Here is a 13,619-nt window from a genome sequence, read left to right as displayed (position 1 = left end):
ATATATATATATATATGTGTGTGTGTGTGTGTGTGTGTACTCCTCTATAATTCTCTCACTTCAAACTTGATATTAGAGCTACATTACTAGATTTGCACCTATTACGTATAAATTTTGACAGTTCTCCCATCTTTCTTTTCTCAATTTGTCTTCCTGTCAAAGTTGTTATCTCTATCCTTGACCACTGGGGCAGTAGACCTCTATTTTTGATAGATTTGTATATCTTTGTGATTTCCTTGTTCTCCATACCTTTTATCACTATCATACTGTTCATCAATGATACTTTTTGTTTTCACTCTCCATTGATATCTCCGCAGATGCTCTCTATCTATACATCCGTTTGAGTATCTTATTTTGTCACTACCCTGTCCACCTAGAGGTTATACTCCTCTTATAAAACTCATAATCTGTTGACAACAAAACCTTTTACTATTCCATCTATGAATGTTATATTTTCACACTCAAGTTGAAATATTTTAATGTCGTATTGAATTTTCCATGGAGTGTTATCATATGTAAATTTCATATGTACTAATCATTTATAGTGAATAATCATACTTATTTATTTATTTTATTATTATTATTATTATTTAATCTTTTTATTTATTGAAGAATATTATTATGTTTAATATTTTTTAATCTTTTCTTCTATAGTCTATATATATATATATATATATATATATATTGCCTCAAATCTATTGAACTCCCACAGGTCAAACTATATATGCATATATATGCTTGTACTAATATGTCAATCAGTTAAGATGTTAGTCACTATAATTTTCTCTCCTATATAAATGATCATATAATTTGTTTTCTACAACTTACAGCTTTATGTTTGGATCGCTGACCCAAGATGGAAAGCTGCCTGACAGTTGATTGTATGATAGATCTCTGCAGAATTACAAGAAACTGATTTTTTTTAAAAAAAAACACATTTCATCAAGGAGCATTAACTTAGCTAGATTTCACTGAAGTAAGAAAATTTCCCTAGCTAATATAGTCAGCAAAATTATTTAGAATTGTCTTTTTAGTGATTAATTATGCCCTGAAGGACTTTCATACTTACACAGTATTGAGTCCTGTGCTCTTTGTTCCTGGTAAGCTTCCTGTTATGCTGTTGTTCCCAAGGAATCTGTAAAGGGAAACAATATAACAAAACATAAGTTATCCTTATACTACTAAACAATATAACTGAAAGTTTTGGGGCATTGAAGAAGGCATTTCGCACAATAGTTTCAGAGAGCTCAAGTTGAGAAGAGACTGTGGAACATTGCCAGTAATGTAGTTGAAGCGCTCAAATCCCTTTGTAAGACCACCAAAAAAAAAAAAAATCAAATTGCATTGAAGAAATTAGTGCTGCATCGTTATATATGAAGAGAGAAAAATTTACAAATTCATTAAACTTTTATATTTCGCAAAGTTTGATGGAAGAACATCAGAAATCTTGGCATTTCTTAAGATCCTGCATAAAGTTAAATTAATACATTGTCATAGCTATATTCCAAAAATAAATAATAATAACAATGTGTAGAGATTATTGATTTGGAACAACAAGCCTTACAGTGTGCTTAGAGATGTCATATTGCTAATAAATGAGAGTGAAGAATTTCCATCTATTATGTCTCCTATTCGTCTGGGAATAGATCATACAGTATTAATACATAATCAATGAATTTTACAGTATTTGGTGAAAAGTGGAAATACTTACAAATCCTTAAGATTGTAGAGACTAGAAAAGCTTGAAGGGATTGGACCATTGAAGGAGTTTCCTTGTATTCTCCTATCAAAACACCATTTAGTATTGAGTACCTCTTTTTTATTTTGTAGAAATTTCTATTATATATTGAATGATTTTTTATTTATTTATTTATTTTATTTGCTGCAGGGCGGGCAATTAAGTCCGAAACTTTGAGATTCTTCATTTGGTTTCTAATCAATGTGCTGCATGTTCGAGTGCTGCAAAAAAGGTAAACTTACAAATCGTTTAGGCTTGTGAAAGTCCCAATGAATTCTGGTATTTTGCCTGTGAAATTATTGTCTGAAGCCCACCTGAATCAATAATCATTATGAGATAAGAATCAAATTTCATAAACTCAAGATTTTAGCGCACATCAAACTTACAAAATCTGCAAGGAGGTAAGGTTAGATAGAGAAGTTGGGAGCTCACCACTTAGTCCAGAACTATCTAAGTACCTGAGCATTGCACAATAAACCATATATAATCTTAGAAAATTGAAGACTTTACCATCTGATATCCCTAAATACTGGAAAATATATTAGGTGCGGACAAGATAGGTGCGGATTTGATGGTATTGTGATGAAATATCACCAGTCCGTATGTGTGGATTCCGCACATAATATCGCTCCAAATATTGACAGGAAGAGCGAACAAAAAATATTTGATTATTAAATTTAACCATTGTTGTAGGCTGCTTAGGTCCCCAAACTCTGGTGGAATAGTCCCACTGAAGTTGTTTGCCCCCATGCCTCTATCAAAAAGTAAGATTAAATTAATAAAATAAATCAATTCGTCCTTGTCATTAGTTTATCTGCTTGAGACAGAAATCCTGTTAATTAAATTTTTATTGTTTTTGCTTCCTCCCAACGGCATTTTTAAATGCTGTATCTTCACGCCAGAAAATAATAATTGAAATCAGCTGAATGTACACCATTTCTAATGCCAATACAGAAAGGCTAAACATAAATATATATATATATATCCACCTTAGGATAACTAACTAGTTCTGAGCTTATTGTTATATATATATTGGGGTTTTCTATTGTTATATATATATATATATATATATATATATATATATACGGCCCCTTAAGAGTGAGTTGTTTTTAACTTGTTGGATTTTTAGACTGGGGACATATCCCAACATATTCTTCCTGTATTTCTTTTTGTGATTAACATGTAGGGAGCCGTATGATGCTCCTTCTACCAAATATATATATATATATATATAAAGCTATAAAAACACAAATTAAATAGTTTTAGAATAAAAAAAAGTGCCATCTGAACTCTAAGAAGGGAAAGAATTCTTACAGCACAATAAGATTTTTAAGTTTCCCGAGCTCTTTAGGAATAGGTCCAGACAACGCATTAGTTCCAAAAGTCCTATTTACAGTTTCATAATAAAATTAATATCCATCAAGAAATTAATGAAGCTCGTATCAAGTGTCTGTGTGGGTGTGTACATTTATAAAATAAAATATCAAAATAACCTCCAACTATTTACTCGGTCATCTCATTCCCAGAGTTTATAGAAATATCAAAATAATTTCCAACTATGTCGAAATTGGGCTCTAAGAATCCTTCATCAGAATTCTTTTAGCTCCAATTTAAGAGTTTTGGATTATTTTAAGACTTCTATAAACTCTGAGGCTAAAATGATCTCATATAAATAATTGGAGATTATATATATACATGGATAGATTGATAGATGTTTTCCGTTGATGATTTGCTCTTACAGGTATTGGAGACCTGCTAAGTTTCCTATAAAAGCAGGCAATGGCCCGGTCAAATAGTTCTGAGCAAAATTCCTATAAAAGCAATGAAAATAGGAAATATAATTCGGTAAAAAAATTGAATTAGAATATTTGTTATGAAGAAATTTCAAAAATCTGAAAATTTTGACTTTACACGTTCGTAAGATACGTGAGGTTGCTGAGCTCCTCAGGGAATGTGCCGATTGCATCCAGTGCATACACTTTGCTGAGTAGAGAATAAAATAAATTAATTTTAAATTTCATATAATTTAGATGTGATTTTTGCCTAGTGAGATAGAGGGGGAGCGTACAATTCGGTAACGTGGCAGAGCGAGTCATTGGAGGAGCAATCACATTTGATGCCAGGGTTGAAGGAGCCACCCGTGGGGGTGGAGTCTATAGCGATGCCGCTGCATAGATCGCCGCTTATGTTCCATGATGATGATGCCGACTTCCTCCATCTATTCAATATCGTGTTCACTGCTCGTGCTGCCACGTCAATTCGATCACATCATTAGACATCAACCATGCTATCTACATGTATGTATGTCTACATGCATGCTTAACTACTCAGCCATCAATCTCATTATGATAGTTTATAGATGGTATTCTACTCAACCATGATAAGCATAAGTTTATTTTTATTGAGATATTTATCTAGTTTAGATGAAAAAACATTCATTGGATGCTTATATGATATGTTATTATAATGAAGGGCTTCAAAGGGTTGAAGACGCTGCCATGAAGAAGAATGTCTTAACTCATATTATTGCAGTAATGAACATCATAACATAGCCAGAGAAAAAAATATACAGTTTGTTGGAGAGAAAGCTTTAAAGTTATGTGGATTGTGCCACAATTATGTATGATGATTAAGAGGATAATGAGTTGCTCTGTATCATTTGACGTGGCCATTCATGCTACGATTGGGTATGACAGAAGGAGGATATCATGGAGATTATTGGCAATGATTTTGTGATTACTTTTGATGTTAAAGGTGATGTACTCCAAAGAATTGAATTTTAAGCCATGTCTTACTACTATATGTATATGTTTTATAGTGAAGGAGGCATGAGGTGTTTGTCTATCTTTTATTCTTATGCTTATAAATGAAATAAAATTAATAGATCATCAAAATAATAATATCAATTGTTTGACTAGAAGTTTTAGGGATTTATTTGTTAAGATGCATAAGCTCTTGGATTAATGCGCCATTGATCTCCTTTGCCTTGTCAAGAACAAATTGTTATGTTTCTTCAAGCTTTGATTAGTAGGATTAGAAGATAAATCCAAGGAGGAAGACATGAGTGATAGTAGAATTGTACCATATATTTTATAATTAAATACACCCATGGTGCTGGTAAATATTAAGGCAACAATTTAATTAATCTATTGATGGCATAAGCTTGTAATGATGTCCCCACATTGTATTACTCACTATAATTTAATGGTTTAATAGCACATAAATATTTTATGTTACCTAATATGAAATCATTTATGACACCACTAAAAAACTTATGGAGAATGCATTATTATCTTAGATGACATTTTCAGTCAATATTGTAGATCATTGATCTATATGTATTAGAGGAACTGCTCAAGAGGTTTGCATTTATTTTTATGCATATCATTGAAGATGAAGATAATTTCTAAGATACTGTTAAATTTGATTGGATATTATATCAGATTTCATGAACTATGAACAAATTGATGTTGTATGACTCCAACCTCCCTTACATTCTAATTTAAAAGTTGTAGGCAGAGATGGGTTTGCCTTGCAAGTGCTTCCCTTAATTGCTTGAATTATACGAGTCACTTAACCATATACAAAAAACTTTTTTTATCCAAATCATTGGCTACAGGAAAGCTACAACATCTTTCCTACAACATATGAGATTCCCAATTTTACTGTATAATAAGTCATTTAAAATTTTTATCAAAAAATTATGCAGTACTGACTCATGAGTCAGATGAGTACTCCATCTCTTATTTGAAGCTCATATTATATATTCATCGGCCTTTACCCAGCTTAAGTTTGCCAAAAGCTTAAGCCTAACAATCATAAGAGTTAAAAGTGACCCGATACAGGTAGACAAGTATGAGTATCAAATGTTGAGTAGAGACACCCAAAAATCAGAAACCAAATATCAGAGAAAACTTGGCAAAAGCCATCTCATTGAGTCATTTGAAGACTTCGTCACCTCACCGAGTGTTACATCTCACAACTCCAAATAATCCATGTGATCAAAACCTACTCACCATGGGGCAGGTATCTGCAAAGCAAGTTTTCAGGATAGAATGTCGACTATACATCAGATATGACTTAATACGAAGCACGAAAATCATAAGGTTTATGGTAAGATGTTTCTATTTTAGAATGAAAGTGCAAAACTCCGTATTTTATATTTATACCACCTGAATCTTTCATATCACATTAAAAATATCGCTGCTTCAATTTTCTAAAAAGTGAAGTATATATTTTTCATTCATAGATAAGGTAAAAGGATAAATTAAAATTGAAGCTTATTATCTGATGTAAATACATAGAAATTGAGGGGTATTCATGTAAATCATTCTTTTACATGTCTTATTATCCTATTAAAAACAGATTTGGTCAACCTTAAGTTAATCAGATTCTTATCGTCAGAATATTCACTTTCATTTTCATCATATATTTCTATATAAAAAAACAAGCTTTTTAAAGTCAATTATACATCATCGCCGCCCATGTTCTTAAATGCAAACTACAGTTCAAGAACTTTTAATTAAATTAATGCCAAAACTGTCGTACGCGATCACAAATAATGTTGAAAAATTAGAAACAACATTATATATATATATATATGTATGTATAATCCATTAAGCACGTGCAATGTTTAAACTTCTATAAGTGAAATACATCTTTGCATAGGTAAGATGGAATGTATGTAAAAATTAGATATTAGATATATAAATACATTGGAATTGAGTGATATGTATGTAACTAACCGGTGGCTGATTTAGCTTTCCTATGAGAGAATAACCAAGCAGATCACAGACATCTGTTGACTTAGGAAGTTCTACTCAATTTCAAGTATTTTATAGTTCTATTGAAAATACTATGCATATTTTATTTAAAACAATTAAAATCAAAGGTGGTTATGTATTTTTTTTTAAATAATGTTTTACGTGATTGCTGAATCCTTTTAGGAGGTAGGCTCTCATATTATTCGTGAGTTCTTACGACACTGCAAATAACTTATTTTTAGGATGAATGTATGGAAGAAAAAGATGGATATTTTAATTAAGCTGATGTATCTCACTCTAGTTTTTTGTTAGCATTCCTAGGAAGTTGGGAATGGCTTCTAGAAAGGGTCTCTATTTTCGGGATGCGTGCACTAAGAGATAGAGAGAGAGAGAAGCCTTCTCGTCTGTCCACGATGTGAGTGTTAGGCAGCACCATAAATTAGAATGGACTTATGTATTGTTATATAACGATGATTTTTTCCACTGAAGGATTTATCACTGATTAATCTGGTAGTTCAACAGGTGGCTCAGTTTGACCACTCCTACAGATGAGCTCAGCTCGACTTGTTGATATGGGTTTCAAAGCCCATGGATTTTTGATGTCTTACTGATATGTGTAAGCCTTCCCTAAATACTTATAGACGTATTTCGGGTATACAATACAATAAAAACATATCAAAATTATCAGCCTACCTTATTCTTAAAGTTCTATAATTGATTGAATTTACCTTAAAACACCCACAATATTTCGCAGCCTCTCCAACTTTACCCTAACTAATTGAACTCTACAAAAACACAAAGACTCCAAATCTCCCAAGCAACTACTTTTTTGAGAATTTTAAGGTATAAGAATCAAACATCCGCTTAAATAAATTACTTACAGACAGCTAGAATAATCATAAGCATGATAATAACTATTTAATTCATTCATAAATATAGTCATATTATTATATAAATCATGCCATGTCACAAAGAGAGAGAGAAGTAGATAATTAAAGCAACATACCTTCAATAGGATCAGTCCTCGCAGCAACATCTGTAGCCAAAAGGAAGAAGAAGATGAAGAAAACAGAGCGCAGTTGGTGAAGAAAGAATGAAAACTTTGATGAAGCCATCCTCTCTATTTCTCTGAGAAGATGGATCGCAGAGAGTATTTCATAGAAGGATGACAGGACACGGAGGTATATAGCAGTAGTGCGATAGCCTTTCTGGGAAAATTTTGTGAAAAACATCCCTTAAACATTAAAATGCAGGGGTTAGATATGTAAATAAATACGTGTGCAGTGATGATGTTTATGTAAATCTTCTTATTTTTAAATGTAAGAGCGTGATGTTGACAGAGATACGTCTATTTTCTTAACTGGCTGGATCATATAAAGTTTGAATAAAAATATCAATATGGTAAATATGTAATTAGTTAGAAAGTATGTGGGTTTATATAATATTCTTGAAACTGGGATTTGATTCATATAATATTCTTGTATTGGTTTAGTTTAGTTAGAGGAATATTGCAGTTTAATTGTGACAGCTAGTGAGGATTAATTGAACCTTTAGAATTAATTTTCTAGTTGACTCGGTCTTAAAGACTGTTTTATGTACATCTAACCCCCGAAGTCTTATATTTACACTTATATCGCCCTTAATTGGCGTCATAAACATGTGCATAAACATGTGTTTTCAATTTTAAGAAGGTAATTATAGTGATAGTCTTATATGTTGTTAAGGATTTGAGTGATATGCATGTAAATATAAATGTTTGAAAGCTAGATGTGTAAATACAAAAGAGTTGTGTGGTATGTATGTAAATGCCTCTTATTATTATGCACTATGGTGATTCCAGCACCTCCCCTGGCTTCTGTCTGTCATACTGCAAGAGGTAGAATTAAGATCAATGCTACAAGAATTGAATTATTTTGGAGAATACAGGAGAAAAAGAGCAACAATGAATACTTGAGCATTCGGTCTCTCCTAGTTTCTATGGAGTATTTTATTAAAATTGGGTCACTCTTTTTTAATTTAATTTAATAATATATGCTTTTATTACCATTATGCATAAACGAAGCATAACATCTATTAGTGATTTTATGGCAAGTCTTAAGAGAAGTTGATAGACCTTAGCAAATGAAGATGTTTTGGCTTTCCAACCATCAAGCTTCTATGAAATCATATAGAGCAAAGGCCAAAAATTAGTTAAGGTGGAATTGGTTTAGAGCGACCAAAATCCCCAAATATGTAAACTTGAAAGTTATCATAGCTACTTTTAGTTGGTATTCAATGATAGAAGATTTAGAAGGTCCGTTTAGGGCAGCGGTGTGGTGGCGGTGCGGCTCCGCACTACGGTTTTGCCCGTTTGGATAAACTGCATTTTCACAACTTCTTTAAATAGCTGCCGCTAAAATCAGTGTTTTCCCACAGGTTCTGCTAGATGCGGTGGTAACTTTCTAGCTGTGGACTGACTTTTAAAAAAAATTATAATATTCACCGAAGCTTTTTGCAACATTAGATTATTTTTTAGTAACTTTACAGTTATTTCTTAATAAGTTGCAACTGCCCAAAACATACCCTCAATCATACTAGAAGAGAAAAAAAACATCATATTGGGAGAGAAGAAAAATGCACTTTTAACATTATTAATATATAGTCTCTTAGAGTGATAGGGTCATTGAATGTCTTAAAAAAATAGTGTTGAGTAGGGCTTAGTAGTTAGAATATGACTTGTAATTTAGTATATTGCATTAGATTAATGATTAATAGATTAGTTGTCGTTTATTATTTGAATTGTCTCCAATAGACACATCAAATGAATGGACTAAAAAATGTGATAAGCTTAATTCTCTTCTCTTCATTTCATTTCATTTTATCCCCTTTTCCTAATTTTTGAACTGACAACATCTTAAGATTATCATTTATTCTTCTCAATTTATGTTTCTCTTCTTCATTTCTCCCCCAACTAATTTTTGGAGTTATCATTCTCGACTTAACGATTATCAAGATCCAAAAAATTAGATTGTAACAGTGTCCAAATTAGAAAGAGAGACTATCCATGAAATAAGCTAACCCATCAACATACAATGGATGACTAAATTGTTGATGATCCGAATTAATATCAATATAATCCTCAGAAGAAAGATTACATTCAAGTTGGCTGCAGAGAGCAACCAGACAATACAAGACATGTAAGGGGATAAAAGACAATCTTACCTTAGTCTAGATGAACCAGGGTGAATATCATTAATACAAGCTCTCACGCAATTAATGATGAGCGGAAAACTATATCTTATGTAATTTGATTGTTGTATATGAATGGAGTGCTAATGAGCACAACTTTATTAATTTTTGAAAAAAATATTCATAAATTAAAAATTACATTAATGAGTAGAATTTATTTGTTTATATATAAATGGTGCTTGAATTATAATAATAGAAAAAAATAGACCAAGTCAATAAGAAAAAAAGAAAATTATTATAGTCTCACCTAGTCGAAATAACTTCAATCTATAGTAAGTATGTGTTGCAAGATATTAAGATTAACTAGATAAAAGAGAGATATAGCAATTATTCTTGATGAAAACGACATATTAGTCATTTTCATAGAAATAAATATGACTTGACCTTGAGATGGTTGAAGAGGCAACATTGAAAGGTTGTGAATACCTCTAATTAAGGATGTCTCAATCAATCCTATGGAGGTGGAAATGAGAAGAAGACATGATGCGTCGGGGAGGCGACTACTAAAAATCTCTCAAAAGAAAGTTGGATCAATCTTTTCCATTGGGTCAAGATGACATGATTTGAAAGTAACGAAATAGTTACAAAAAGAAGGTCATAGAGGCCACACGTGGATGGTTGAATCAATCTTCTCATAGGGATGGAAATGAAACAATTAGAATATAGCCATCAAAATTGTATTAAAAAAAAAAGTTAAGGATGATACTGAGGATGCAAAAGCAATCATCTATTGGAGGTGAAAAAGTCATGATCTTAATTAAAACGACAATAATACCATGCAAAAAGAGCTTGGAGGCCACTAAAATTGATTTGGGTTGTTATTTTCTTAGAGGTGGCAATAAGAGGAGACTAAAAACACTACGATAAAAAGTGAAGATGATCTTCCCAGAGAGTCTCTCATCTTCCCACTTTTGAATCAATGTTCAACATTTGAATATACGAGTCACATTGGCCTAGTGGTTTCGTCTTTCAACTTAAAAATCCCTTGTTCAAGATCCTGTATATGTAGTTTGTGTAAGTTTGCAATTAAATTCACACAGATTCTCAAAAGAAAAATGTTCAAATTCGAAGGCTCTTGCTCTCTTGGTTCAACGGGAAAGAGAGAGCGAGGATTGAAAGAGTTTTCTTGATATTTAGATTATTTGGATTAAAGTACATGGTATTATAATTAGATTCAAAATAACATTTGAAATTCAATTTGAACCTTGTTCAAATTAGGTTCAAACCCATTCAAATCTGAACCAGTTTCAAAAGACTAGGGGTGCTAATTCGGGTCGGCGGGTCGGGTTAGGATTCGACCTGAAAATGACCCGACCCGAATTAAATCAACCCAAACCTAATCCGAATAATAAACTGACCGAATTCTTCGACTCGAGCCCGATTTGAAAATTTTCGGGTCAACCCAAACCCATAATATTTTAGTAGAGTTTGAGTTGTATTGGTGTGTTAGGATAAGTTTTGACACCTAGAGATGTTAATTTGGGTGAGCAGGTCTGGTTCAGGTCCGAACCAAAAATAACCTGATCTAAATTGAGTCGACCTGAGCTCAACCTGAATAATAAATGAGTTGAGTTCTCTGACGCGAACCCGACTTGAAAATATTCAGATCAACTCGAACCAAGATTTTTTGGTGTCGAGTTCGAGTTGTGTGGCTTGTTGGGTCAATTTTTGACACCCATACAATGACTCATAAGTCACATGAGCAGTCCTTGGATCCCTTATTGAAGGTGATTTGGTTCAAAATAAAAATTCTCCTAAATTAAGAATATTTACATTTTCAGATAATTTCATACATAGAAATTCTGAAAAAAAAAATGATGGACAGAAAATGAACCCATTCTAACATGTTAACATTCGAAAGAAGAGAAAAGAAAAGAAAAAACTATTCTAGATTTTCATTTGGCAGACCTCAAATAGAGTTTTCAAAATGGATCGTTATTTGCAAACAGCAAATAAGCTGAATACGAACAAATTTTTTGCCCTCGATATATAAATGAGCCGAAAACGAACAAAATTTTGTTCGTTTATGTTTAGCTAGTTTTTGTTAGAAATAATTAAATTATATATATTGACTATATGGCTACAAAGATTTAATTTTTTGATTATTTAATTGACTATAAGGCTACAAAGATTTATAATGGTTTAAAATTATTAATTAAAAATAGCAATAAAAAATATATTAAATTCTATTTAAATAATTTTTTTAATATAAGTAACAATATTTAAATTTTTTCCCTTGCGACTAAAATTGTCAACATAGCTCATTGTTCGTGAACAGCTTGTGTTCAGCTCAACAAGCAAACAAATCGGACATGAAAAGATTTTTTAAGCTCCATATATAAACAAGATGAACACGAATAATGATATTTTTTAACAGGTCTAGGCTCAACCGTTTACACCCCTAATGGCTGCATACTTGACTAGGGTTGTTAAAACTAATATTTGTTCGCGAACAACTCGTGTTCGACTCATTAAGCAAGAGAGCCGAACACGATTATTTTTTTTTTTTTGAAATATAAATGAGATGAAAAAGAACGATATCATTTTTAAACAAGTTGGGCTCAGCTCGTGTTCGGCTCATTTACACATTATCCTTAAGTTTTTTTTTTTTTTTTTCAAATTTTATTTTTTTAGTTTATATTAAAATTTAATGTACGGAATGATCATATGCCACGTCAGATCATGAACCTGCAATTTCATAATAACATTTGTGGGCATCCTCTAAGTCTTAGAGCATTATAATCTTATTATTATTAATTTATTATGCACTTACCAAAACCCTTTAAATAATTACATCAATTTATGTATACCATTATAAAAAGTTTTTGCCTTCATTGCGCGGCTGCTGACATAATATTTTTTTTTAATTTTTTGGAAAATGACGCGAAAATTTTATACTTAACATCTATAAAAAAATAATATTAGAATGTCATGATATAATTTTAAGTAGGAATAATTACATATATACCACTCAATTCCTAATATATATATATATATGAAACACCTAAATTTTAATTTTTACATACATGCCGTCTTACTTAAGCATAAAAGGTGTATTTTTAAAAAAGAAAATTTTAATTAATGATATTTTTAGGTGATATAAAAAAATTAGGTGGTTTAAAAAAATTTTCCAAATTTAGCTATTAAATATGTAAATACATATGAATTGTGTGATATGTACATAAAAACCTCTTTTAATTAATACGAAATTTTAAAATGATTAAATTTATTTTGAGTTGGGGCAGAACCAACCTCTTATTTGAAGAGGGGAGAACTGTCTCTATAGGCTCAAAATTGGAAAAAATTATTGCATACGGACACCGCATGCAGAGATGCATGCGGTGTCTGATGTACACTGTAGATCATGGTGATCTACTGTATGTATTTCGGTGGGTCTCATTTTAAATTTTTTTATTTTTTTTAAAACAAAAACAATTTGATTGCATCCTCACCGTAGATCACCGTGATCTACTGTGTAGATCGGACACCGCATGCAGAGGGGCAAAATATTAAATGTTAAATTGTTGAGGGTGAGGTAATTAACAATTTGTATTATATGGATATTAAACTAAATTTAATAAATATTAGCTTAAGTTATCCTTCCCAAATTTTTCCATTAAATATTCTTGATGTGACGGGACTGAAAATAAAATAAAGGAAAAGGTCAAGATACATTAACCTCGGACTTAAACACCGTTACATATTTTGAAACTTTTATAAATGTGCAAAACGTTAAAATAATCATATAGATTATGTCATTAATTAACTTAATTCAAAATTTATATGTTTTATTCTTTCTTAATTAAAGTTAATTATGTCAAAAAATATCTTAATTAACATTTTTTTTCGTCAAAATATTGGACCTTATTTTTCTCCCCTTTCAAATATAT

At 31.4% G+C, this 13,619-nt stretch overlaps 1 protein-coding gene across 1 annotated transcript in view; it reads right to left on the bottom strand.

The window, feature by feature from the left end:
* Positions 1 to 13,619, bottom strand: part of LOC110028682 — a 44,676-nt gene that overhangs the window by 13,882 nt on the left and 17,175 nt on the right. Inside the window, 15 exon segments of the mRNA XM_020730630.1 lie at positions 829 to 894; positions 1,070 to 1,135; positions 1,232 to 1,293; positions 1,296 to 1,305; positions 1,394 to 1,465; positions 1,565 to 1,636; positions 1,712 to 1,783; positions 1,981 to 2,052; positions 2,125 to 2,196; positions 2,421 to 2,492; positions 3,053 to 3,124; positions 3,478 to 3,549; positions 3,650 to 3,721; positions 3,807 to 3,984; positions 7,508 to 7,735. Coding sequence (XP_020586289.1) covers positions 829 to 894; positions 1,070 to 1,135; positions 1,232 to 1,293; positions 1,296 to 1,305; positions 1,394 to 1,465; positions 1,565 to 1,636; positions 1,712 to 1,783; positions 1,981 to 2,052; positions 2,125 to 2,196; positions 2,421 to 2,492; positions 3,053 to 3,124; positions 3,478 to 3,549; positions 3,650 to 3,721; positions 3,807 to 3,984; positions 7,508 to 7,735 — 1,258 coding nt within the window.

Source organism: Phalaenopsis equestris, unplaced genomic scaffold (genome assembly GCF_001263595.1).
Source record: "Phalaenopsis equestris unplaced genomic scaffold, ASM126359v1 Scaffold000522, whole genome shotgun sequence".
Lineage (NCBI taxonomy): Eukaryota > Viridiplantae > Streptophyta > Magnoliopsida > Asparagales > Orchidaceae > Phalaenopsis > Phalaenopsis equestris.
This window is presented reverse-complemented; position numbering and strand designations above follow the sequence as displayed.